The following is a 26,945-nucleotide window of genomic DNA, read 5'->3' as shown; positions in this document are numbered from 1 at the left end:
TAGTTTTTTTTAATATATTGCTTATATCTGCAGTGTATTATGTTTGTTTTATGTTATGCCCAAGTGACAATTATAATAAAAACTTTTTGGATTGCTAACAATATAACTGACCTGAATCGCTGCTTTTAATGTAGAGAGACTAGCCTGCACATCTGCTTTTTTTATTTATTTTTTATTTTTTTTTATCCGTAATGTTTTTGTGTAGCTAGATAAGCAGTGTTCAAATTATTCGTGGTTATTGTTTCAACCGCTCAATGAGCACATCACTGTGCTTTCTTAGGACAAATATATTCCCAACAGCAATAATTATGAATATCCTTTAAAAAATAAAATTCCACAGGCCTCTTTTCAAAGTCAAAGATTTTGATAGCTATGTTTTGACTTAAAAAATTGTAAACCGTAATCACCAGGTTAATGTACAGTACTAGTGAGTGAGTGAATGAATGAGTTGGCACCTGCTCCAATAACATATACTTAACGCTGAGATGCCGCCTTATTGTAGGTCATGTGAAGTCTAAGTCAATTCCATTTTCTGTTAATTCTGAGTTGGACATTACTCAGTTGTAAAGTCAGATGTTAATTCATCGAGTGAGTCATTAGACTGATTCAACCTGATAATTTAAGTTCAAAACAAATGTTTGATTCTCTACAAAGAACCAGCACATAGTCATTTGTTGACAAATGACACTGCAATGTTTCCCTTGCAGTCAGCGGGAAGCGTGCTGTAGAAAGATATTTACTTAGTCTCTTGATAGTATTTGTTTCACAGTTCTTGGTCTTTCTCATCACATTCAGTTCAGATTGTGAGCTCAAAACTCAACTCAACTATATTTTTCCTGCCGTAGTGCTGTAGATTCAGCAGCAGCGTGTCGCTGCCTCTGATTAGTGGTGCAGAAAAATCTGTGGCTACTTACGCAGGGTAAAATAAGCATGTGGGGCTTCATCCAGAGAAATCAATAAACACCAAGCCTTTGGTTACACTGTGTTCTAAACATGTATGAAGAACAAAATGCAGCAATAAATAAGCATTAAGGCAGAAATCTACAGAGATTTTAAGTGTATACCTCTTGCCCTTTGTAAATTCGTACTACTGAAATGGCTATAAAGGCTCAAAACCCGTTCCTAAAGCTGGATTCTGATTTTTGAAACCAATGTGGGGACCAGTCCGAATAGCAGTTCTAACAACTAGTGCTACGCAGGAATTGCCAAATTACAAGCTATTTAGATGAAGGTTTGCACATGCCTCCACTCAGATATAAGCAGATGTAATCTGTGAATGCAGTGAGACGCTTTAATTTAATTGCGATTAGTATATAAATTTAGGCAGTTTTTCCTTGTATGCAAAGGATCATGAATTTTCACACCCCTGTTTAGAAATGGTACATTCCTTGCCTAATACTTTCTACAGTTCTGCAGCAGTGGGGGAGAGTAGAGTGTTCTCTCCCTCCCATGATATTTATCCCCTCTAAAATTTGACCATTTTTTATTTATTCTTGGTTCTATAGAACTTTATTTTTGTGTTGTTTTTTTTGGACAATGTGTAATTTTATAGAAATCCAGCAGTTGTTTTGTTGACTATGTCTTAGCATGTTCAATCATGGCAAGGTCTTGCAGACTGATCTGGTCACTGAGGAAAGCCTTGTTTCATGTTTCTGAAAGATATAATGGCTAGGGTTTAGCAAATATAATATTTTTGTTTGTTGTTTCTATTGAATAAGTATTTTATAAAAAAAGACAAGCACAAACATGGTAGAGTCCAACCAGTGCTCCCCTCCCCCCTCCATGTCCTCTTTGTGTTCTCCTTGAGGTAAGGTGCCTGAATCATGACTAATCATGGGCTACACACAAGAATCGCTGTATTACAGACTGGTATGCCAAATTATTCAATTTAAAATAAAATAAAAATTACAATGTTAATATTTTTGCTTCGAGTTGGCTCTGATTGGAACACCTTAATGCTGTTTGGCAGACATAAAAACCCTCTGATTATTTGGACCTCAGAAGTAAATGACCTGTAGTTAGTGTCTGTAGTTTGGAACTCGGACCGTTGCAACATCCAAGTTAGCAGAGTCTCCCCCTCTCAGTCCTTACAATGGTATGGTCCAGTAATTTTCCATTGTCTGCTTTGTCGTGTTACTTTGCAGCAAGAGGGTGGAGCTTCAGTGCAGTGTGACTGTGCTCTAGAACTACTTTCAGCTAGTTTTGCTGTTTCAGCTAATGTATGTTTAAACAGTTTTCAGTTTCAGCTGTATCATTACAAGTCAGAAAAATTTGTTAAAAAGGCTAATTTAGAAAGAAAATTCTAAAAGTAAACCCTGAATACAAAAAAAAGTTGCTAAGAGAAATATATGATTCAGTCATTAGTGTATATACATAGTGCAGTTAATTTTTCATTGTCAAACACTGTATGGTAGTGTATTTAATATTTATTAACATAAAACAAAAGTAGCACCCCTGTAAAATCCATGGTACAGTCCTAGCCCTGCCCCTCCCCCACATCTGCTCAGTTTTACTGCTAGGCTCTTGATCGCACGGAGGCTAGTCACGCTTGCAGATTTCTCCTCCAAGCAGAAGGTGGGGCCTGCATTTGATGATAGCAGTGTAAGCTCCCAGCTCTCAGTATTCCTGTCCTTTAAATTCTTTTCATTATAATATTTGTGTGAATGTGATGTTTGTTTAACTAGATTACTTTAAATGTATGGTTTATCGCAATAAGTAGTGGGTTTGCGATTTTTGTTTTCATTAGCGGAAAAAGTGCTAGCACTTTATTTTTTATTTTTAAAGACAGTGCATATTTGACTACATGATATTGTTGAGTGTCTAACATTTTATTAAGTGTCTAAAATTATTTCTTAAGTGTGGTTAACCAGTTTATTTGGGAAGATGTAATGTGGTTCAGGGGTACTCAGTCCTGAGATTTTCCTTTTTAGGTCCATCCCTCTCTAAATCCACCTGTGGTAATTCACAGGTGAATCCTGAGGAGCATGATTAGCTGGTTCAGGTCCTTTTTCGGAACCAATCAGAATCTACAAAACCAAATCTGCACGAAGGTAAATCGTCAGTAGGATTGAGCACCCTTCTGGTAGAACTAACATACTTAGGCCTTTTCTGTTAACAGTATCTGTGTTTTTATAATCTAACACGTCTGAAGTATAATTTTCTAGATGTAATAGATGAATTATCTTACCCATGCATAATTAATGTCTACAAATGTTGCTGCTGTCCTGTAACTGACTTGTCAAGTACAAGGAAGTGAAGGTGAAGTGACGTGTGGCCAAGTACTGAGACCCATACTTGGAATTTGTGCTCTGCATTAAACTCATCCAAGTGCACACACACACACACACACACACACACACACACACAGCAGTGAACACACACACAGAGCAGTGGGCAGACAATGCTTCAATTGGGGGTTCTGTCCTTTGCTCAATGGTCTCACCTCAGTCGTGGTATTAAAGGTGGAGAGAGTGCTGGTTATTTACACCCCCCACTGACAATCCCTGCCGGACCTGAGATTTGAACCTGCGACCTTCAGGTTACAAGTCTGACTCTCTAACCATTAGGCCACGACTTCCCCCTAAGACGAAGAACCCCTCACCTGCATGGATTTAAGAGTAACTATAAAAGCGACGAAATCTGGTGCACCAGAATGAAGCAAAAGAAGAAATCCTTACACTTCCCAGAAGACCGAAAACAATCAAGGCCACCTCTGTATCATCACATTAGGCTGTTTTGTGGGATCCAAAGCCTTGGTTGATAGAAGACACCCTGGTGAAATTTCACAACCTTCAATGAGGATGGATTGAAAGCCGGCTTTTCTGCTGAAAAAATGGTAATCAGCTGCTGGCAGCAACTTCAGTGTTCGGAACCAGAGAGAGTCACATGGATGTTCTGTGCAAGCTGGCTAAATGGGATATCATGTAAAATCAAGCTACTTCATTTAAATTTTAACGCCTGTTCTGGTTTACGTCACATGGATAGTGCAACTTCAGTTCTTTGGCTTGTCAGCAGCCGAGCTGGTGGCCATTTTGAGTTACTGCAATGCAGAGCTGCAGTGTAAAATGGCAGAGTGAAGGAGGGGCTTTTAAAGAGATCACGCTCTATGTCTAGCTGAAGTCAGTGTGTGCACGCTTTCCTGCTGTCGTGCCGCGTTTGGTTCCTCTCAGTCTAGAGGAGTTTCAGCACCATTGCCTGAAATATTTTCTATTTCACGCACATGCACAGCAGTTTTTGCAGGGTTTTCAAAGTGTTATTGAGCAAAGTTTAAATAGGAAACAGAAAAACCAGTTCATTTACTGGTTATTTTGACCGCCTAATTTGCTGATTAGAGTTTAATTGCTTTACCAGAAACCTCCAAGTGTTTTTAGACACATGAGTTATCCATGAGGTGTAAACTTGTCTCAACTGGTTTTAGCCTGTTGCTGCTGGTCGTGTCTGTTATTAGCTGGCTGTGTATAAACTAGTCGCTAGAGGAAGATGTTTTTATACAAACACTTGTTGTGACAGTGTTAGATGGATTCATGTGTTGTTATGTCACTAGTGGCACTGTAAATATAAGATATTGCGTTGTGGGTCATCTGTACTTGATTCTCATAGGAACCGGCAAACCTACTTAGGAATTCGCTGTTAAGGCATGATGTGGGTTTAAGTGATTTTTTCCACAATAAATTCCCCTTTTTCTCTAATGAAGGGAGTTTATTTGGTGCTGATATAGCATAATAAAGACAAGATGAACATTAGGTTTTGATAACTAATGCTTTATGAAAATGTAGTTTGGTCTCATTAAAACAGATGTTTTGAAAAGCTGTAAGAATTTTTAACAACATATTTTTAGGGTGTTGTGAACCAAAATATTTTTAACTGGAATAAAAAGTTTATATACATCATATGTACCCAACAGTATTAGCAGTACTGTAACAAAAAATTCAAAATACAGAGAAGTTATAGCAGGTCAAAATATGTAGTATTGAAGTAGCTACCGCTTGTGCAAAACCATAGAGAGCAATGAAAACAAAAGATAATAAATCTAGCTGCAGTTGCAGTGTTATGCTCATTTTATTTATTTATTCCCATGTAACAATGCTTCATAAAGCGCCACACTTCCTCCATGTGAAAATGTAGAGCTTCAAATCTTCTGATTAAAAATCTTGTTCAACCGCATTCAAGGCCTTCATCAGACATTAGAAATATCGGTTTAATATTACATGAATATTTTTTATTTATTTGAATTACTTTTAACTGTCACTGACTTCCTTGTTCTCATGCCTGTTGTCTTTTACCGTTATGACTGCACATTCTCCAGCAGTGGGGGAGAGCAAGTGTTCTCACTGCATGTGTTTTACCCCCAGTAAGATTTAAGAACTTCTTTCCCTTTCCCATTATACTGTGTGTGTGTGTGTGTTTGATTTCTCTCCATAGTTTCATGGAATGTTTGTAGTGGTCTTCCAAAGTTTAAAGACAGAAGGACACTGTTTTCTGCTGTAGAAAAACTCTTTTCCTTCCATTTACACTTAGGGTGTTCCTTGATCATAGGATGAACCTGAGAAGTATTAGGTTAATTGTGTGGGTATCTATTAACTTTTAATGATTGTGGATGGGGCCAAGTATGTTGGCACACATTGGACATTGACCACCTCTGTGCAGGAGACTCGTATCTGGTGTGCACAACTAGATTTCAAGGCCAAACGATCTTTGTCCACTCTTGAAAGTAAAAGCGTTGCGATGAAACAATCACATCGAATCAGATTAGTATGTGCTTTTCTCTGACGTATATGCACAATACTCCTAAATGTCGTAACCTTGTGTTTTCAAGACGTCCATGCTGCTTTTCCAGGCAGCATTATTTTTCTTAATATCGTTGTGGATCTTGAGGGATTTGTCATATCAGATGTTTCTGAAAATGGGCGGAGATACCAGATTATAAAAATGGAAACCAAGAGCCTGGCGAAATGCAGTGTCACTTGTCATGGCTAGGACAGAAGCACAGATTAATGTTGAAGTGCTTTGGTCGTGTCCGCGTCTGGTTGGGAAACCGTGTCAGACCTCTGTATGTGGAAACTCCGTATGTTAGGAGCTCAGGCAGTTGCAACCTAAATGTCTTCAGGGTTTTACGAGATCTGTGAAATCCTTTGTGCTAATAAATATTTTTCTTTTTTAATTTAGGACTTTAGTCATTTGAACTAGAGTTGATTTGTTTAGATAAGGAAGGTCCTCTGCTTTGTTCCCATGGACTGAATGTAGGCTTTTTTTAATGCCCTTGTCACTTATTTATAGGCACAGTAGAGAGATGACAGGAAAGGATGGGAAAAACAGGAGATCGAACAATGTCATGAGCTGGATTAGAATGTGCATCGCCTGCATGAACGCTAGAGTTAAATGTGTTGGGGCACATACATTAACAGCTACATCTAGTAAAATGTAGATGGGGGATATTTAGTCTGGTTTTGGGGATAGTTTTACAAAAGCCCTTTTTAATAAGAAAACAATGAATAGAACTTAAGCGATTTGTTCCCATTTAATCAGCTTGCCTTTGTGAATAATCCATAAGAGAATCCAAAATTTAAGTAGAATAAATTATGCGCTTTCATGTGTTTTTTACATGGGTCACATTTCTAAACAACGGTGTGAAATGTTCATAAGCGGAGACTGATTCAATGTGAGACTCCTCTTAGGAATAGTCATAAGTGATCGGATATGCTAATCATGCTTAATTGTCTGTCATTGTACATTGAAATTGTGACCATAGATCGTTTTGTTGTCAGGATGTTTACATGTGCATGTGACAGCATTTTGACCTTTCACCTCATCATAACCTGTTCTGAGCAGTAGCAAAGATATAGATATTCATGCTCACTGAAAAAGAGCGACTGCATTTAGACAAATTGTAACTTAAAAAAAAATGCAGAGCAGATTCAGTTTTGCTCTGCGCCCTCTTGTGTTGACAAGTAGCGGTGCATGTGAGACACCCCTCTTCTGGTATAATGGTATGATCCACTTCACAGTAATTTTCCACCCTGTTTTCTCTGTGCCTGCAGCAGTGGGGGATGGGGTAGTTTTTGCTTTTCAGCACATGGCAGTTTTTCTTTCTTGCTGCTGAGGTTTTTCTTTATTCTCCTTTTGATTTCTAATTAGTTTTTTTTGTTTATTGGTTGAATGTCATTTTTTTGGAACACTTCCTTCAATCACAGGTTTTAGAACGCCGCTGGTGGATCAGTGAGCTTATAAGAGGTGTTGAGGTGATCATCTCACAGTCTCCTCATGAGTCATAAAGTGACCCTTTTGTTTCATATGACACTGTACTGTTGGTTGTAATGCTACAATTGCGTGTAGCTACTGTTTTTTGAATTTTTTTTTTATTCTAGTTACAGCCAACACCTTACAAAGAAATGTGCTCCGCCTCTCCACATGATATCCCTTCCCCCTCCTGTTCTCTCTGTCTCTCTCTGTTCCTCTTTTCTGTGTTGTGTGCGCTTTGAGCTAGTTGGAAACTAGGCATGCTCCTTTTTTAGCGCTCACTACTAATCAAGGCCTACTCCTGAAGACTACACCTCAAGGTTGTTTTTGAGCGGTTTCGGTTCTAGAAGACTCTATTCACATTATATTTTGTTGCGTTTACTCAAGATTAATGGATTTTTTTTGGTGGATGTTTTATGTTTTAACACTATTTCCAACCGATTTTTTTTCATGTTATCATGGTCGCTGATATTTTTATTTTTTGTATTTGTTTTGGCTTTTAATGTGAATTTTGCGATACTGACATTATTGGGATCATCATTTTACGTTTGATTCCATTAATGCTTTGGGTTTTCGGATTAGGAAACGGTAAATGCGCAAAATCTGTAAATGAGCGTGATTCTTTGCGATCTTTTCGGATTTATTTAATTTAATTTTTTTTTGTTATGAACTTTTGTGATTTTACTTATTTTTAGATTTAAAGGTAGCTTATTTAAATCACTTTTGTTTGCTTATCGTCAAAATGATTTCAGTTATCTGACAGGTATCGACCTGGTAACTTGTTTTCAAGATGCAGTACCGTATTCTGTTATTTTATTAATCATTCTTTATTAGCAATCTGAAAGAAGTTACGTTTCTGAAACCTGTGAGTCCAGATTCTATGGATTCAGGTCTGAGCTTCAGGAGGAGGAGTATTGTAGACTTGAGCCTAGCTTTATGCCGCTGCTCTGGCGGCCAATTTGCAACGAGCGTCAACCTCAGTGTCTTTGTTTATAGACTGGGTGGGGGAGGGCCACAGTGAGCCTGTGCGCGCTGATCAACAGTAGAAGAACAAGCTTTGCAGAAGCAGTCAGCTCTTGTATGAAATGAATGGAGGAATACTGAGATGCATTTTATTACGGTTTAGTTTTTGTCACATGTCTGTTCTTTTTTTGACATGTTGGAATATGAAAACTTGACGCCGCCTTTTGTGTCTTGTACAATCTAATCACCTGTCTAGCTCCTCACTCAGCAGTTTGTGGTGTTTAGGATGGCAAATTAGTCAAAAGCTATACAATCAATTGAATTTATGTAAAAGTCTTTTTTTCGTGGTTGTCATGGATACCAGACCTCAAAGGAATGGCCGTTGCCAGGAAGTTTAAGGGTGTTGCAAGTGGACGAGATTGTTTTATATAGAAGCCACGTCATTCACACCTGCCAGGATGATTGTTGATGTAGCAGTGCAGCAGCAGTGCGGCTTCCTGTGGATTTATGCTGGCAGCTCTATATTTTTATAGGATGTGTAGTAAAACTAAAAAGATGAGATGAGAATAACTAAAGTAAAGCTGATGTGGAGCATTAGAATGCAATCAAGACAGATTAATTGTTTGGATCCAGTAAGGTGCTTTGATGCTAATAGCAATTTAAATTCAATACTAGCAACTCTTGTTCATGGGAGTACTGAGACATATAGCAAACTGTTTATTATAAACACTTAGTTGAGCTTTACTGTACTTCGATTTATCTTTGTTTGGTCTTTGCTGAGCGGTGTCATTTTCACAATAGTTTCAGCATTTGATGCTAGAGTACATCTAGTTATGTATTTTTTTTAAAATATATTTAAGAACTATGCCAGGTGTCTATTCTTTCTACGGGTTTAGCTTTGAGAGTCTCTTAATGAGCACAGAAAGAGAACACCATCATACCGTAATTTATTTTGAAATACCTTTGCTTTTGCACAAAAGGTCTTTTTAGATTGCGAATGTTTTGATTATTCCCTTAACTTACGAAAATCACTAATCGCAATGTACTTTTGTATCACATATTGCACTGATTAACTATCATTTTATTTATAGGATAGCACCAGCTTTGAGGTTTCTTTAGCTGTTTGCTCAAGTTTTTCTCTGTAGATGAGAAAATATTATATTTACACAGCTTGCTGAGAGTTTATAATGTGATCTTTGTTGTAAGATCTGGCTGCAGATTCATCATGCATTGTAAGTCATACACAGAACTAAGGAAGTATGTCGACTACATTACTAGATAATCAAGAATATGCCAGTGCTCATGTTACGGTAAAACTACTGGGTTATGTTAACATTGAGTTCCACCAATTAATTAAAATGAGGGAGCTGTACTAAAAACTAACTGAAGGATGTTTGGATCTGGTTTCGAGATGAAGAACTAATAGTTAAATGCATCTAATTCATGTAGCAGAAATGAATTTGTAACTACATTTCAAAACTAATATTTCAATTTAAAATAATATATATGTATTTTTTTTAGGACCCTCAAGCGACTGGCTGCCAAATCCATGAACAGGAAATTACGAGACCTCACAGAAGCCTGGTAAGACAAACTAATGTCTTATTGTGATTAACACAGAGACAGAAGTACTAGTCTAGTTTAAGTACGATAGTAGCTTTGAAAATCTGCATTATATAATGAACTCCTCTTGTCGCTAGCAGATTTCTGTAGAGTGCTGCTCTTATTGGCTCAGAATTGGACCAATCAGCTTGAGGGGGAGGTCACAAAGTCTGTTCTCCCTCTCTGTATTCTGAAATCACATGCACTGCTGACTGTAACGGCCTACCAACTGCCTGGTTATGTCAGTTGAACTGAGGAAGGTTATTGGTTTTCGTTAGGTTTAACTACTTTCACACCAGATGCAAGGTGGTTTTTGGACATCAGAGAGGTTCTTCAGCTTAGACTTATTGTGTGGGTATCTAAACGGATCAGTTTAGTATTTTTACTCTGGCAGTTCTTTAAGATAGTAGTTCAGCCAAAGTCTTAGTCCAGGGTTTTAGTTATGATTTTGTTCCAGTTAAAGAAAGGTACTGGGATCAAGGCCAAGAGAACATTCTAGAACAGCAGAAAGTTGTGTTTAGATGAGTGACAGTGACACCTTGTGGTCACACTTCAGTAAAGGCACTTGTACTTGGTTAGATTAATCAGACATGTTGAGTACTGGACGGAGTTATCCAAGTAGTTTGTATAGGATATAAAACATTTATCCTCCCATTGTTTTTCCGCAGGTGAAAATGGAAGTAGCTGTACCAGAGGAACCTCAGAAGAAAATCTTTCGTGCACGCAAAACGATGAAGATGAGCGATCGGCAACAGCTGGAAGCACTGCACAACACCTTGGCAGCCGCCACCTCCAGCACCGCCTCTTGCTCATCTTCCTCCTCACCTCCTCAGACACCACTGGTCAACGGTGCCCACACCGAAAAGGAGAAGGAGAAAGTCAAGGAGAAAGATCCGAATCTTAAAGAACCCGACTTGACGTCACCTGCCCCTGATTCAGCTCACTGTCCCACTTCTCCATCTTTCACCCTCTCTCGATCCCCTTCTCCACCCAACACACAAACTACCTCACCACCTATGGATCTTGATGACCCCCTTGTGGCCGCAGATGAGAAAAAGGAGACAAGCAATAAAAGTTCCTCCTCTTCTCTTTCTGCTTCTCCTTCTGGGTTGCACTGTGATCCAGAGGTTAAAGAAGGATTTCTGTGCTTGAGCGAAGAGGATGAAATCCAAGCAGACAAAGATGAAAAGAAAGACAGTAGTGGGGAGAAGATGAATGCAGATGATGAGAAAGAGGACCAAAAAGATGAAAAGGGCACTTCTGAGAATGCAGGAGGTGAGAATTTCTAGAGGCTCGACCTGCCTGCAAGCTGCTGGTCAGTCTATGAGTTCAGGGAGGTCAGATATTTAATTCCTCCCATTTATTCCTGTACAACATATTTGCGGAGACTGTAAAAAAATGCTATTTTGTAAATGCCTAAAAATCCGAAGTAAAATATAAGCTTTTCCCGTAATATAGTTTTTTAGCATTTACCGATCAATTAGCAATTTTGAGAGCATTCTGAATTATTTTGCTGTCATTAAGCAGAGGTAGAATTCACCCCAAAATTAAAACTGTCGGTACTTGCTTTAAGTGGACCATAAATTTTGAGTAATGTTAAGTCAAAGTGGTTAAAAACGTTTGACCCCATTAACTTATTGTATTGACAAAAGCTGCAACGTTTTTTAGTATATTTTGTGAAAAGTCGAACTGTTTTGGAACAATGTGGATGACAAAATGAAATTTGATTTGTTCAAGGTTGAACTCTGCCTTTAGACTTACTCTATAGACTCAGAATGGTTTAATCTTTTTGAAACACAAAATCTACAATTGCTGTTGGTTTAAGAGATTTGTTATAGCTCAATAGTTTTGACATGGAGTTTAGCATTTGAGCTAGCATTGCTTAAGTTTAGCTCTGCAGTAAAGTCTAAACCCTTCCTCTGTTTCTACTCAACAGCAGACAACAGTGCCTCTGCTGGTACAAAGAGATCGTTGTCTGAAGAGAACGAGGAAGATGACAAAGAAATCAAGGATGAGAGAGAAGGAAAACGAGCAAGACTGGACGGAGAAGAGCTGGAGGCTCAGATAGAGCTGAAAATCACAGCCAATGCTGGGAGCCGGCATAAACTGGAGAAGGTTTGTTATCTTTTTTTTTTTTTTTTTATCCTATCTATAAACAACATTTAGCTGCATACTCTATACAACGTCACATTCATATAACTGAATGGGATACAGAGATATGTGATTACAGTAAATGATTCTTAAAGGGATACTCATAAAACTAATTTACTCGTAAAAGATATTTACAAGCTTTTTGTTCGTCTTTGAAGCACAAATTAAGAAGGTGTCCTGAAAGGACATTATTACTTTAATTTAGGTTTGTAAACATGGAAACATTGATGATAACGCGTAAATGGATCCCATGAAATATGGTAAACAGAAGCTCAACTTTACCCGTTTCACACAAGAGCAAATCGTATTGGTTCTCACTTGTCTGAATTTTCTTTTGAGTTTTGGGAATTCTCTGTAATAATGGATATTGGTTGATAACGTTCATGATAGACATCCGAAGGTCTTCTGTAACAAAGCTCAGACGTAAGACACTTTTAATTCTTTGTCTCGCTCTCTTGTTATCAGATGGTACAGCAGTTAGTCGAGGAACGGTTACGGGTGCTACAGTTGACTGTGTTCGACCGAAGCATAATAGAGCTGAAAGAGAGAGTGGAGAAGATTGACAATGCAACCAAACAGCAGAATACAATGCAGCATATTAACACACTACAGGTGAGTTTTGAAGTTCTACAATAGGTTATGGAATGGGACTGTGAAACTTGTTACTTAAAATCAACAAAATGATGTGTTTTCATTTTAGGCTAAGATTTCCAGGCTGGCCAAAAAGTTTGGTGCTGCTAATCAGGCCTCGGAGAACTCGAAGAGAACTCAAGAGGTAAAACAATTCAGTTATTGTGTGATTCGCTCTAACTGTTTTAGTGCAAAAAACATTATGGGGGTTTATGTAATAAAGATACAAGCCAGTAAAGGTCTTCATCCATAAATTAAAATGCACTGTTTCCTGTTAATCAGGCTCATGCTGCCGCCGCTGCTGCTCAGGCCAACAACGCATCCAACATGACTACACTGCAACGGTAAAAATATCTGACTTATCAACCTCTATCCTCACAAGATCCTTCACTTTTGCAAAACATTACTTTATTTATTTTCCAAAAAGTATTAAAATAATCATTAAAAGACACACATTCAGCTGTCAAAGATGTACCTCTATTGTAGGTTTACATAGAAAAACAACAAAAAGTACAATTGAATGCAATCATGCGTTTTCTGTGTCTGGCCCTTAACTTGCCAGCAGCTATACAGTTCAGCATTCGAGTTAAACAAAGAGCTAGCTAACCAAATAAGCCTTGTAGACACTTAATCACAGACTAATTGTTAAAACTGCACATATTAGTGCTGCAATTTGTCATTTAAAAAGCTTTAATAAATAACATTTGAAATGCTTGTGCTTTTGCCATTATTTTAATGCTTCTCTACCATTTCTGTTCTTTTTACAGGACTGTTAAAACCACAATGGATCCCAAACTGTCCAGTCCAGCCACTGGATCTAATTCAACTGGTGAGCTTTTTAGTAATTTAGTTCTAGTTCTTGTTTGACCTCTCAAAGTAATATTTCATTAAACTCAAACTAAAACTTAACTAAACTAAAACTCTTTTTCTTTCTTTTGTCCTTCAGCAGTCCCAGCCCAGCCCAAACCTCTGTCCACACCGACTACGCCAACCTCCTCTGCGCTAGCTTCTCCTGCACCCATTCTACAGATCATTTCCACAACAACCAGCTCCACTCCCTCATCCACCTCTTTGCCTGGCCAGTCTCAGACAGGCACCCTACTACTAAAGACTGGACCCAGTACAGGGGTCATGACTAACACCCCAGCAACATCGGGGGGTCAGTCAGTGTCTATACAGCCTCTGTTGATTCAGCTGCCTTTAGCGATGGCAAATGGGCAAAGCGGGGCATTGGTTAATACTGCCAATGGTGTCGGTTTAATACCAGTGTCGTCATTGTCTACGGTTAGTAGCAACAATAAGGCAAAGATGACCACACCTGCTACCACCTTCATCCTCCAAAAACCAGTGGGCAGTGTTGTTTCATCTTCCTCGACCTCGTCAGCTCCGGTGGTGTCCTTAGCGAGAGCTGTGTATCCGGGTGGCACAGGGACTGTCAGTTCACCCAGCACAGGGATATCTGTGACTACAGCCCGAACGCCTACACAGTGTGCTGCTGTTGTGGGAGTGAGTACAGCGGCTTCTTCTCCAGGAACCACAGGACCTGCGGCGACAGGATCAGCGGCAGCTGCAGCTGGTCCACCATCGGCTTCCGCGCTGGCCTCAAAGACAGGTATAACAGAACAGCTCTCATCTGGCCTCCTTTTATAATAGCGGCTAAATGGAAGGGGCTTTATTTTTTGTATTTTTGTAGGTTTTTGAGGGATATAGCACAAAGTTACTGTATATTTAATGCAAGTAATAATACTGAATTATTTAAATACTTTGATAAAAAAATTTAAAGGAATAGTTCACCCGAAAATGAAAATTGTCATTAATTACTCACTCATGTTGTTCCAAACCTGTAAGACCTTCGTTCATCTTCGCAACACAAAAAATATTGTTGATTAAATATGTGAAGTTTCTATCTTTTTTTCCCTTTTTTTTATGGACCAGAAAGGTAGTAGACATCAATAAAGTGTCGTCTTTTTTTTTATTATTATTATTTTTTATTTATGCATGAAAAGTATTCTTGTAGCGTCTTAAAATTACAGTTGAACCACTATTTTAATGATGTCTTTACTACCTTTCCGGGCCATTAACTGCCGTCTATTCGGGGTCAGAAAGCTCTCGGTTTTCATCAAAAATATCTACATTTGTGTTCTGAAGATGAATGAAGGTCTTAGGGGTTTAGAACGCAATGAGAGCGAGTAATTAGTGACAGAATTTAAATGTTTGAGTGGTTTTAATTTTCTAGTTTAAGGATTTGGAGGATCTTGATTCTTAATGTGCATATAAAGCTTTTGCAGTCTGTCGCAGTTATGTAAATTAATCATAATGTTTTTGTTTTTGCCTGATTATTCTCACATTGCTTGCTTCATTGCTTGCTTTTATTATATAGTACTATTTATGTATATTTGAAAATTGTATGGGCTGTTTCATAATCTAATTCTCTCATTTAAAACAGATAATCAGGCCTCAACACCGAAAACACCCTCTCAGGTAAGCAATGTCTCATTGTAAATGTAGTTTAAAATATAATTTCAAATACCACTTAAAAAAAAAAACAAGTGTAGGTTATAACTAATTTGTACTCCTCTCTACAGACCGGGCGGCCCAAAGGTTCTGTGATCGATCTGACAGAAGATGATGATGATGTTCAAGGTATAACAAAGCTGCTGTTTATTGCTCAGCCTTAAGGAGCCAGTTACATTAACAAAAATTCCCAGATAAAAAAGGGTCCATTGTCTGTTAATACTGTAGCGATGTTTGAAGATGAACAGCTCACATAAAAGTCACTTCAGAAGGGAATGTTTTCACCTTCACCCAAAAAGATTGTGTGGATTTCTAGATTACCAGATTTTCTCAAAAATGTTGCTAAATAACTTGAGCATGGTGTTCAATCCAGTATTTGTCTCTCTGCTAAATTTTCTCATCACTAGTTATACCTCCTCCTCTTTAACCTACCAGTTAGTTATATTTCTTAATTTTTTCTGTTATCCAGTGACAGGCGTCCAGAAGGCCACTGTTCCTCCCATCACTACCCAGCGTGCATCTGGGCCTCCTCCTTTAGTCAGCTCTACCACTAATGCTGGTGGGTGAAAAGTAGATCTTTTTCTCCCCACTTACTTTTTGCCTGTAGTTATAACATTCAGAGCTGTATGCTGACATTGTTTGTTTTATATTTTCCCTCGTTCAGGAGCTCGATCAGCACAACGTTCCTCTGTGGTGAGTGTGCTGCCATACAAACATTATAATGATGATACACTTAACATTTATATTTTTAAAACATTATGCCTCTTATAATCTTTCTTCCCTTCACTCATTGTTCTCTCAGGATTCTCCATCTCTATCCCGTCCAAGCTCCTCTTCCTCCACCACTCTTCCTCCATTACCACTGGCACCATCACCACCGGCACGTCTCCCCCCCGAGGCTGCCCACACATCCCCTCCACAGCAGCCCCAGCTCAAACTGGCCCGCGTCCAGAGCCAAAACGGGATCGTCCTGTCCTGGTGTGTGGCAGAAACTGACCGCAACTGCGCGGCTGTAGATACCTATCACCTGTACGCCTATCACCAGGACCACCAGGGGGCAGCATCGGGGGCTTCGGCTCAGTCACTGTGGAAGAAGATCGGGGAGGTCAAGGCTCTGCCGCTGCCCATGGCATGCACCTTGACCCAGTTTGTTTCTGGGTCCACATATTATTTTGCCGTCAGGGCCAAGGATGTGTATGGCCGCTTCGGTCCTTTCTGTGAACCGCAGTGCACTGACGTCATTAACTCAGCATCCTCTACGTCATCCTAAAATAATTCCAGATGAGAGTGGGGTGGTTCAAAAGGATCTGGCCGACGGAAGTATGATGGCAGATTTGTAATTGTTACAGAATTGTTAACTATGCGCAGACCACTGGTTTAGTCTTGCCTTTGTGTTAGGAATTGTAGGGAATTTAAATAGGTTGTCGAATGCAAATGGAAATACAAATAATCATCAGTGCAGACACGCATACACTATTTGTTTCAACTTGTTTTTTTGTTGTTTTACAATAAGGAGGGAACTATCAGACTTAAATTGTGCTTGAAATTGTATTTTCCTTGTGCAGAATGTTCAGAGTTAAGTATTGTTTTTGAATTTCTTTCTCTCGCTTTTTTTATTTTTTATTTTTTTTAATAAAATGATATTCAATACATTGCACCGATTTATCCATTATAGATCTCGGTCATTAGCTACAGGACAGGAAAGCTGGGGTGTTAAAGGTTTTGTAATGTTTTTTGTCTGGTACCCAGACACTGCAAAATGACACTCAATAAAAGTATTGATATATTTAAAAAGGTTTCATTTTCATTTGTTTACTCTACAATACAAACTATTGAATGACATGTACAAGACCCTGTTAGAAAGATTTCAAACTGTTCATGCATGGATCCAATGTGCAGTTTTTTTTTTTTTTTTTTGTTTTTTAATCACTGTAATATACTTTTAATTATCTGCATGTTTCCTTAACTTTTGATTTATCACAGACTTTGAATTGTTATCTGTTGTTTTACGATTTCAGTCTAGCAATGGAGGGAGAAGTCACAAGAAAAGCTCCCGTTCAGCTTCATGGCAGTGCCTCTGTTCTGTTCACGTATTGGATCGGAGTTCTGCCACATGGCCATTTGCTACACGACTAATGAATCCCTGAGTTCCAGGAACATTGAGAATGCTTTTGGCACCACATCAATACCACAGTCCCAAGGCCTTTATTACAACTATCCCAAGATGTGATGTGGAAGGTCTTATTTTACCCTTAGTGATATGTTGCTTAAATATAGGATATTTAAATAATATTTTACACTTCTTTTGAAGGACCATCACTGGCGCAATAAAACCAAACCTTTTTAAAAGTTATTTTATTAGTTAACATAGCTTAAAACACACTAATGCAAAGTTTGATGGAGATCTGCATATAACAAAAACACGTAATCACAGTGTTTCCAATAACTGTTGAACCCTTGCAAGGTCAGCATATGCTAAAAAACCCCCAAAAAAGACTAGATTAATCGGGTATATCTTTGGCGGTGTGTCAAGATTAATAAGGAAAACCAAATCTGATGGAGCCTTGTAGCTATATACTACAGTGTAGTAGCTAAGGAAGTTCCTCTCAGACAGAAGAAGAAATACAGAACATGAGAAAAAAAACTTGCAAATCATCAAACATCCAGGAGAAGCTTCAGATCATTTACAGACTGAATTCACAAAACCTACCGCAGCTTTTAAAACTTTTACATGGATGTTTGAATGGTCTTTGAGTGGAGCAAACATTCAGTGTGGACCAGACTTCGTGCCATTAGTCAAAAGTCTGGATATTTGAGAATACATGTCTAACATCCACCTCACAAATATTAAAAAGGTTGCAGAATATTCTCTATGCATGTTGCAGGAATGTTTGTTCGTGCCTTCATAACTTTACAACTTGCGTATTGTGATGTGCTATTGCCTAGATGTCCATTTGTTTGTGTGAACACGTTTATTCTCAGTTTATTCAGTTTAACCAGATCTAAAAAAAAATAAAGATAATCAGCATTCACCAGTGCATTTTATTTACCAACACAAATGTCAATATTATTTTTTTTTTCATTTGCCTACCAGAAGAGGCTGCTGTTATCTAAGACACTATTCTGTGTAAATATGTATTCTGAAAAGTCCTACACAATATAATTAAATTGAATGAAAATGATATTAAACGAAAAACTGTAATCTCTAGATAACGAGAATAATCGGAATTGCACTAGTGAAGTTTGCACCGAGCAGATTTGACCTACATGTTCTTCCTAGACTGGCCACCAGGGGGCAGGCAAAGAAAAGAGCAATTTCGGAACAAAATGCATCTCAGACTTCAGACCTTTTTAAACAGTCTGTGCCTCATAGGCTAGTGACAAATGGACAAAAAGTGCTTTAGTTTTCGAGATACCCCTACCGGAGGTAGAACTAAACCCAACAATGTTTTTCCTCATCTCTAAGGTCTCCCATATATGAAATGGATTCTTGGCTAAAAGTATTTTACTGCTAAGATTGTTAAATTAACAGATATTGTTATACACCACAAAACCAATAAAGGACTAAAATATAGCCTGTCCGTATGGGAGTTAAGGCATATAAACTAATGCAGATCAATCACACAAGCTCTGAGAGCTTTGAAACTTGACATGTTTGTAGTCAGGAAGTTGATTTAACTACTAGAAAAGACTGGATGTGAATATCTTGATGTATGGAATAAATAGACACATGTAAACACATATCTAAAATAAGCGGACATGCACAAATTCAATATCTATGCAGAATGTTTTCATTTACTTTGTTCTTGCTTTGCCTGGCATTATCATAGAAACATATATGATGGCTTGTTGGAAAGGTGGGGTTGTGCTGAATCCAGCAATACCAAATATGTAAATATATAATAAAAGAGAAGTGTTCTGTCACTCAATGTATGAGGTGTCCAAAATGAAAGAACGCTGGACAAAATAGCCTCAAGTCCAAATCACATTATCAGTGGTGAGAAGAATGTTGACAAATTCATGGTTACTGCAAAGTAACTTACATTAGGTAAGTGCTGATATATATTTATGATACATTTAATAATGATACATTTCATAAGGCACAGTATACTATACAATTCATATGAACCACAGATCCAATTGAATCTGGCTAACATTGGAATGGAACACCTTTATTAAAATATCGTCACTAACGGGCAGAATCCTCGCATGTCCAAATTTTGTCTATTTCATATTTTTTCACAATTCAATGCTATTGGTCAAACCCCACGTGGTAAACAATCTAAAGTGTTGAAAATAGATTGAGAGCAAATCTCTTAACTCCATCGGACACTTCAACTGTCTGAGAATCCTCGTAACTCCACCTCTTCTTCACTCCGCGGCAGGAGCTTCCACGGCATTTTGTGTCCTCAGGATTTAAAGTCGCAACGATTGAGAAATCCTCGTCGAGCAACACATAAAGCAAGCCTTAACTCTGATTTTATCTGTTTTAAACTATGATATCAGTTATTGATGTATTTTAAATGTCTACTTATTACTAGGCAAGGCAAGGCAAGTTTATTTATATAGCACATTTCATACACAATGGTAATTCAAAGTGCTTTACATAAAATAAAGTAAAATAATCATGAAGAAAAATAATAAAAATAAAGACAAGCAATTTTTTAACTTTTAAAATTATGAAAAAAACTACTTAACTAAAATGAATTTAAAAACAGTTAGAAAATGATTTTACATAAAAAACAGTGAAAATATAGTGCAATCAGTTCGGACATAGCACAGTGCTCATTCAATAAATGCACAGCTAAACAGACGGGTTTTGAGTCTAGTTTTAAATGTGACTAGTGTTTTAGCACATCTGATCTCTTCTGGAAGCTGATTCCAACTGCGGGCAGCATAGTAACTAAAGGAGGACTCCCCTTGTTTAGTATGAACCCTTGGCATTTCTAACTGACTCGATCCTAATGATCTGAGTGCTCTGTTAGGTTTATATTCAGAGAGAATATCTGCAATATATTTTGGTCCTAGGTCATTTAGTGACTTATATACGAGTAAAAGTACTTCAATCCTAAATGTAACTGGAAGCCAGTGTAAGGACCTGAGGACTGGTGTGATATGCTCAGATTTTCTGGTTCTAGTCAGAATCCTGGCAGCAGTGTTCTGGATGAGCTGCAGCTGTCTAATGGTCTTTTTGGGAAGGCCAGTGAGGAGCCCATTACAATAGTCCACCCTGCTGGTGATAAAGGCATGAACAAGTTTCTCCAAGTCTTGACTGGAAACAAAACATCTAATTCTTGCGATGTTTTTTAAATGATAGTATGCTGATTTAGCTACTGCTTTGACATGACTACTGAAACTCAGACCGGTCTCCAGAATCACACCAAGATTCCTGACTTGATTTTTAGTTGTTTGACCCCTAGAGTCAAGGTATGCATTCACCCTGAACACTTCATCTTTGTTTCCAAATGCAATGACTTCAGTTTTTTCCTTGTTTAGCTGAAGAAAGCTCTGGCACATCCAACTATTAATTTTATCAATGCATTGGCAGAGGGAGTCAATAGGCGGATCTTTTGTGACGTCATTGTTTATGTTTGTCGCGTTGCATCATGGGAATCGTGTGGCAGGAAACACCACTAGATACCTGTAATTTGATTGCTTTGCACGTTTGGAGGAGGATTTAGAGAAGAGGATGGTTCACTCTTGCTGTGTGGTCGATTATATGCTTAGTTGGGGGCCTGATAAAGTTTTTTCGAATTCCCTCCGAAAAGGATAGCGAAAAATGAAAGAAATGGTTGCGTGCAATTAGGCGATTGAACCTGGACGTTCCGAAGAAAGCCTGCAGCTTTTGATCGAGTTTGTGAGGCACATTTTGTTCATGGTAAGTCTTAGTGACTATGTATTTATAGAAGATTGAATAAAAATAAATAAAACTGAGTCAAATCAACCGAGTCATATGTTTTCGCTTTCTGATTCAGGTGTCCCAAACCCAGACTATGTTCCTCACATCATTCTGTAGCTGTGCTTTGCTGCAAGCCTCACTAGTACATGCAGCATTTGTAAGTCCTATCCTGACAGCTGCTTCTACTTTAAACATTAAAGCTGCTACACGACTGCATGTTTCTCCAAGACTGGATTTGAAAGAAGGAGAAATGTGTAAGCTGTGATATACAATTTTTCACCATTAGTACAGACGCCATTGAAAGTCTCACACTGAAAACAATTGAATTGGTACAACAGTCACTACATTTTCAGTAAATAAATAAGTAAATAAGAACACCAATCAATGAAGACTTACCCGGATTTGCAGTCGCAGTGAGCAGTGATTATTTCGCCGTTCTCTTTGGCGATCACCCACGGGAGATGCGAATCATGCTGTGACTCTGCTTGGCCAGGTCTAACCTCTGCTTTTAGCACGATCACTGCTTTCTGTTTGGCAGAAAAGATTGGCCCAACTTTTCGAGAAACAAAATAATCATAGGCCTTCAGACTTTTGAAAGCCTTTAATCTTTCATGAGTGAAGGGTCCAGGGGTTTCTATTAAATAAGAATAAATGTCTCCCCAGCAGATTGGTGGCCAAGACACGGGCGTGTCGGACCAACGTTTTTTGTCATCCCAGATCTCATATGGGCTTTGAATAGCTTCGATTTGGTCACCAATACAAATTTTGAGCTTCTCTCCAAACCTCCTCCGGTCTTCAGATGTTAAAGTGCTTATATATTGAGGATTTTGCCCGCTAAAGGCCCGTTCACACAAAGCACGATAACTATAAAGATAACGATAAAGATATAGTTCTAAAAATCGTTCTTAATATTAAAGAATAGCAGAGTCCACACCATAATTATAACGATAAAGGCACAGAGAAACTATATCGTTGGAATCACTTTCAGAATGATTTTTTTCCCCCTGATGAACGATAAAACATTGCCAACCAATCAGAATCAATCCTGCTGTAATGAGCTCGAGAATTTAAAGCAGCAGACGTGCCGCGTCCGCTTAAAATACACAGACAATATCGTTCGCTGGTGTGGATGCTAATATCGTTATCTTTATAGTTATCTTTATAGTAATCGTGCTTGGTGTGAACGGGCCTTAACTCACTTGAAAGTGCTCGTTGCGTCTTTACAGCCCGCCATACTGTTTGTTTTGTTGCCACACAACCACTCGCGTATGCATACAAAGATGTCATCAAAGATCCTCCTATTGGGCTGTAGTAAATTGGAGATAAGGCTAGGTAAATCTGGATGTCATCAGCATAGCTGTGATAGGCAATTTGGTTCTTTCTGATTATTTGACTTAGTGGAAGCATATACAGGCTAAACAAGAGCGGTGCAAGAATTGACCCTTGTGGCACTCCACATGTCATGGACGTCCACTTAGACTTATGCTCTCCTAGACTCACATAATAGCCTCTCCCTTCTAAGTATGACCTGAACCATTTGAGTACCATCCCAGAAAGCCCAACCCAGTTTTCCAGTCTCTGTAGAAGTATGTTATGATCGATAGTACTAGGGTTATTATTACTAGGCTTATTATACATGTGCATTGAAGTTTTAAAATGTATCTAATTTCTAATTCTACTTGTATTGAATTAAATGTTTTGGATACCAGCATTAAATTATTGTTTTTATTATTATTTTACTGACTCAAAGTTGGCACTATGCATGTAAAATGCCCCAAGTAGGCTAACAGGTTTTATTTATGGGAGAAAAAAGGTCTGTCTACTGGCGCCAAGTAAGCCTATCTTTGCATAACTCTGTTTTTTTATTTTTTATTTCTTACAATAACAAATGAAAATCGTTAGGTTAGATACATTTGAGTAGGCTTGTTTTGTTAAAAATCCATAGCTGTAATGCTTCGGTAATGCTCCACACAGCTCACGCTGAAAAGCGACGCAGTGCCTTACTCGGAGACTGACCCCATTCTCTCTTGCACGGCTGCTTCGCTATCATCATCGGATGCCTATCAGAATCCGGGAGTTAAGACCGCAGTTTGAGCCAGTGGCTTGAATTGATATGGCTCAGGCCCTGGCCCTGTGTCCTCAGACACCTCGACATCCTCCACTTCAGGTGAAGGTGGGGGAGAAAAGTCCTCTTCTTCAAATGAACGCTCTGTTGCAAAACTACTTGCGTCACTAGAGTCACTCTCCATTTTAGCGACTCTAACAGCAGCTGTCAATTAATCTGTCACTGAGGGTCTCAGGTTCACGCCCCACCGGCTCAGCCCTGCCCTTGGTTTGTCCCCTCTATCTCCGCTGTGCTCTGCCCACTTTTCAGCATTTTTCAAATATTGCCAGTGGGTGGAGTCAGGCTCTGACCAGGGGTTTAGTTACCCCGTAAAGCCTTATCTCTTGTCAAAAGGCTCGACACGACCGCAGACTTTGATGAACTCTGCTGCAGCGACGTCTGTGTCTGTATCATTCTTATCAATGAGTGCATAACCTCGTATCTCCCCGCTTCCAAGTCATAAAAATCTTGTTTCTCAGATTTAACATGATTTTGTCCCACCCTCTTTGTTTTTTGATGATGGAAGCATAAAGAAGACAACAGCAGCTGCCAAGTGTAAAAGAACCATCAGCATATATCACTGATGGCATGGATCTTCTTCAAATGCTCAATGATTCAGCCTTTCAAACGTACAATGACCTGGGTGAGTGTGTCTGGAAAAAGATTGCAACTTTAATGGGAAAGGAAGGTAACAGCTGTGTCGTTATAGTTTTTGATAGATATGACCACCAACACTCAATCAAAGATCTTGCAAGACAAAGAAGAGGCACCAAGATGGGCATCCTAGCACCAACCTGGATGAGCTGAGGTGTCAGCAGCAAATCTACCCCCAACAGAAGATGGCTTCCAGCAACATGTGCTGAGAGCCGTGTACCAAACAGCAGTGTGGCATTACAGCCACCTGGCCAAAACTCTTCTCTGGAACCCAGTTGGTAGAGGATGGAGGCTCAGAGAAGGTGGCTGCATTTAATCTGTGATGTTCCAGAAGGCACCAGCACCTAAAGGAGTTAGAGACCTCACCCACCTCTACTGTAAAGATGGAAACTGTGCCGATGCCACCAAATGCCAGTGTCTTTCTGTGGGCTTGACCTGCACAGGGTTTTGCTCTTGCCCTGACTGTCCAAATATGACCCACTTTGTCACTGATGACAATGTGGATGAGTGGTGTGTTGCAGTTGTAACATCATGGGGGGTTGACCCCAAAATGTTTCAAGAGAGTCTGGCAGCAGGCTTGTACTTGCACTCTCAGACTTGCACACTCAGACACTTGCACTTCCGCTAGTGACATCACTTGCAGTCTTTATTTTTTGTTTTGTTGAATTGTTTTATTACTTTTCGTTTGAATTTCCCAACATTTAGGTGGTGAAGACAAGAAAAAAGAAACTAAATTACAATGTCACTTGCAATTGCTACTTGAACTCTCCGCTACCTGTGACGTCACTTGCAATCAACACAAATCCTGCATGTTGCCAATGGAGACAAGACGCTGTGGTGGTGATTAAATTATTAAAACTAATTTAGTACTATAACGTACAGGGTCCTGCAAGAAAAAGACAAGATCGGCAAATCCATGGCCAGAACACCAGAATATGAACATTTGCACAAAGTCTCTAGCTAAGCATAGAAAAAAAACATGCATAACTAATATGTACAGGCAAGCAGGTGAGCCCAGAATAAACGCAACACGCAAAGTTTCACATTAAGCATTTTTCCATATAGAATAAACTGTCTACAACTTGTTTATATCACTGTCTTTGTCCATTAACCTACATTATGTGTTTTATTTATAATTATTTTCTATAGGAGGAAAACGTTTAATGTACAATTTAACGCACTGCGTTCTGTACTCGTCTGCTTGCCTGTACGGAGTTGATCCTTTTAAAATCACTTAATGCATAATGCCCGTTCATATTTGCTGGTCTGTATATACTTAGTCAACAACAAGACATATAGCCTAGGCCTACTAAATTGTCTTTATCATCTTAATTCTGTTATTAGGCCACATTAAGCGTTTTGTTGTATGGGAGGACAAAGTTTGCACATTGTGTTCATAGCCATCTGCTTGCCTTGTAGTACATTGAATAATAACTATATATCGAATTTGGTCTTTTAATTGAACATAATGTGTCTGAATACATTATGCCACATTAAGTGTTAGTTTTTTTCTACAGGAGGAAAACGCTTAACGAAAGACTTTGTGCATTGCGTTCATATTCTGCTGTTCTGTGGCCAAGGTCTGTGCTTGTCTTTTTCTTGCAGGACCCTGTATGTTATAGTACTAAATTAGTTTTAATTGTTTAATCACCACCACAGCATCTTGTCTCCATTGGCAACATGCAAGATGTGTTGATTGCAAGTGATGTCACAGGTAGCGGAGAGTGCAAGTAGCGATTGCAATTGACATTGTAATTTAGTTTATTTTTTCTTGTCTTCGCCACATGGCAACTGTTATAAAATGTTGGGAAATTTAAACAAAAAGTTATCAATAAATAGAACAAAATAAAAAATAAAGACTGCAAGTGACGTCGCTAGCTGAAGCAGTGTCTGAGAGTGCAAGTGCAAGTCTGCAGCCAGATCCTTCTCCAATGGTTACCAAAAGCAGTTGATGTTCCAAATGGTTGCTGCTAGAAAATAAACTAAACAGCCTGAGAAGACAGGGCTCATTTCCTCGAAGAGTGTTTGTTTCTTTAGTTAGATTGCCATTTGTTTTATTTAAGACAGTAATTTAAGTTGTATTGTGTGAAGTTAAGTTATAGTTTTATTAAAAAGTTCATTAAGTTAAAACTCCTGGTCTCCTGTTTGTGCTATGGTAAGGTGTTATCTTTCGATTTCAATCTTTGTTTCCATATAGTACAAGGTGCCATATTAAATATTTTTTGATGTCTCTTATATTTGAATTTCTCAACATTCTTCTCACCACTGATAATGAATGATAATGAATGGGTTTGGACTCAATTATGTCAGTGTTCCATTTTCATTCATTTTGGACACCTCATAAATTGAGTGACAGAACACTTCTCTTTTATCATATATTTACATATTTGGTATTGCTGGATTCAGCACAACCCCACCTTTCCAACAAGCCATCATATGTGTTTCTATGATAATGCCAGGCAAAGCAAGCACAAAGTAAATGAAAACATTCTGCATAGATATTGAATTTGTGCATGTCCGCTTATTTTAGATATGTGTTTACATGTCTCTATTTATTCCATACATCAAGATATTCACATCCAGTCTTTTCTAGTAGTTAAATCAACTTCCTGACTACAAACATGTCAAGTTTCAAAGCTCTCAGAGCTTGTGTGATTGATCTGCATTAGTTTATATGCCTTAACTCCCATACGGACAGGCTATATTTTAGTCCTTTATTGGTTTTGTGGTGTATAACAATATCTGTTAATTTAACAATCTTAGCAGTAAAATATTTTTAGCCAAGAATCCATTTCATATATGGGAGACCTTAGAGATGAGGAAAAACATTGTTGGGTTTAGTTCTACCTCCGGTAGGGGTATCTCAAAAATTCAGGGGCATTGTCACTAGCCTATCAGATTCATTCAGTCACAAGCTCATGACAAAATTGTAGTAGGTCTATGTTTGATACATCTCTGCAAAAATACATTCTTAAGTTTGATCAGTTTTAGAAACCGTGTAAAAAGGAGTTTCAATTTAACAAAGAGCCTTATAATAGAGTTTCTGTAGTTTCTGTAGTATTTTAAATACAATAATACGAGATACGAATAATACGATAATCCAAGTTTCGTAAAACTAAAATACACGAACCCTTTTTGTTTTTGCAATGTTATCGAGTAAGCATGGCTCATTCTTGAAACAATTATACAATT

General features: G+C 38.4%; 1 protein-coding gene across 7 annotated transcripts in view; it reads left to right on the top strand.

The window, feature by feature from the left end:
• The window catches only part of atf7ip (activating transcription factor 7 interacting protein), a 36,506-nt gene extending 19,616 nt beyond the window's left edge, over window positions 1–16,890 (top strand). For 3 of the 7 annotated variants that reach the window (XM_052545177.1, XM_052545178.1, XM_052545176.1), the window contains exons 2-14: window positions 9,721–9,783; window positions 10,470–11,076; window positions 11,738–11,916; window positions 12,418–12,564; window positions 12,653–12,727; window positions 12,865–12,926; window positions 13,350–13,411; window positions 13,529–14,194; window positions 15,029–15,063; window positions 15,168–15,225; window positions 15,566–15,655; window positions 15,761–15,789; window positions 15,899–16,890. In XM_052545177.1, the coding sequence (XP_052401137.1) occupies window positions 10,476–11,076; window positions 11,738–11,916; window positions 12,418–12,564; window positions 12,653–12,727; window positions 12,865–12,926; window positions 13,350–13,411; window positions 13,529–14,194; window positions 15,029–15,063; window positions 15,168–15,225; window positions 15,566–15,655; window positions 15,761–15,789; window positions 15,899–16,366 (2,472 nt within the window). In that variant the 5' untranslated portion in view covers window positions 9,721–9,783; window positions 10,470–10,475 and the 3' untranslated portion in view covers window positions 16,367–16,890. Of the gene's footprint in view, window positions 1–2,961; window positions 3,051–7,469; window positions 7,557–9,720; window positions 9,784–10,001; window positions 10,153–10,469; window positions 11,077–11,737; window positions 11,917–12,417; window positions 12,565–12,652; window positions 12,728–12,864; window positions 12,927–13,349; window positions 13,412–13,528; window positions 14,195–15,028; window positions 15,064–15,167; window positions 15,226–15,565; window positions 15,656–15,760; window positions 15,790–15,898 lie in introns of those variants that run through there. The other 4 variants (XM_052545175.1, XM_052545174.1, XM_052545180.1 and 1 more) reach the window with 4 other exon arrangements.
• Window positions 16,891–26,945: the final 10,055 nt, after the last annotated feature.

This window comes from Carassius gibelio, chromosome B1, assembly GCF_023724105.1.
Source record: "Carassius gibelio isolate Cgi1373 ecotype wild population from Czech Republic chromosome B1, carGib1.2-hapl.c, whole genome shotgun sequence".
Taxonomy (NCBI): Eukaryota; Metazoa; Chordata; class Actinopteri; order Cypriniformes; family Cyprinidae; genus Carassius; species Carassius gibelio.
The sequence above is the reverse complement of the archived record's forward strand: the minus strand, read 5'-3'. Positions and strand labels throughout refer to the sequence as shown.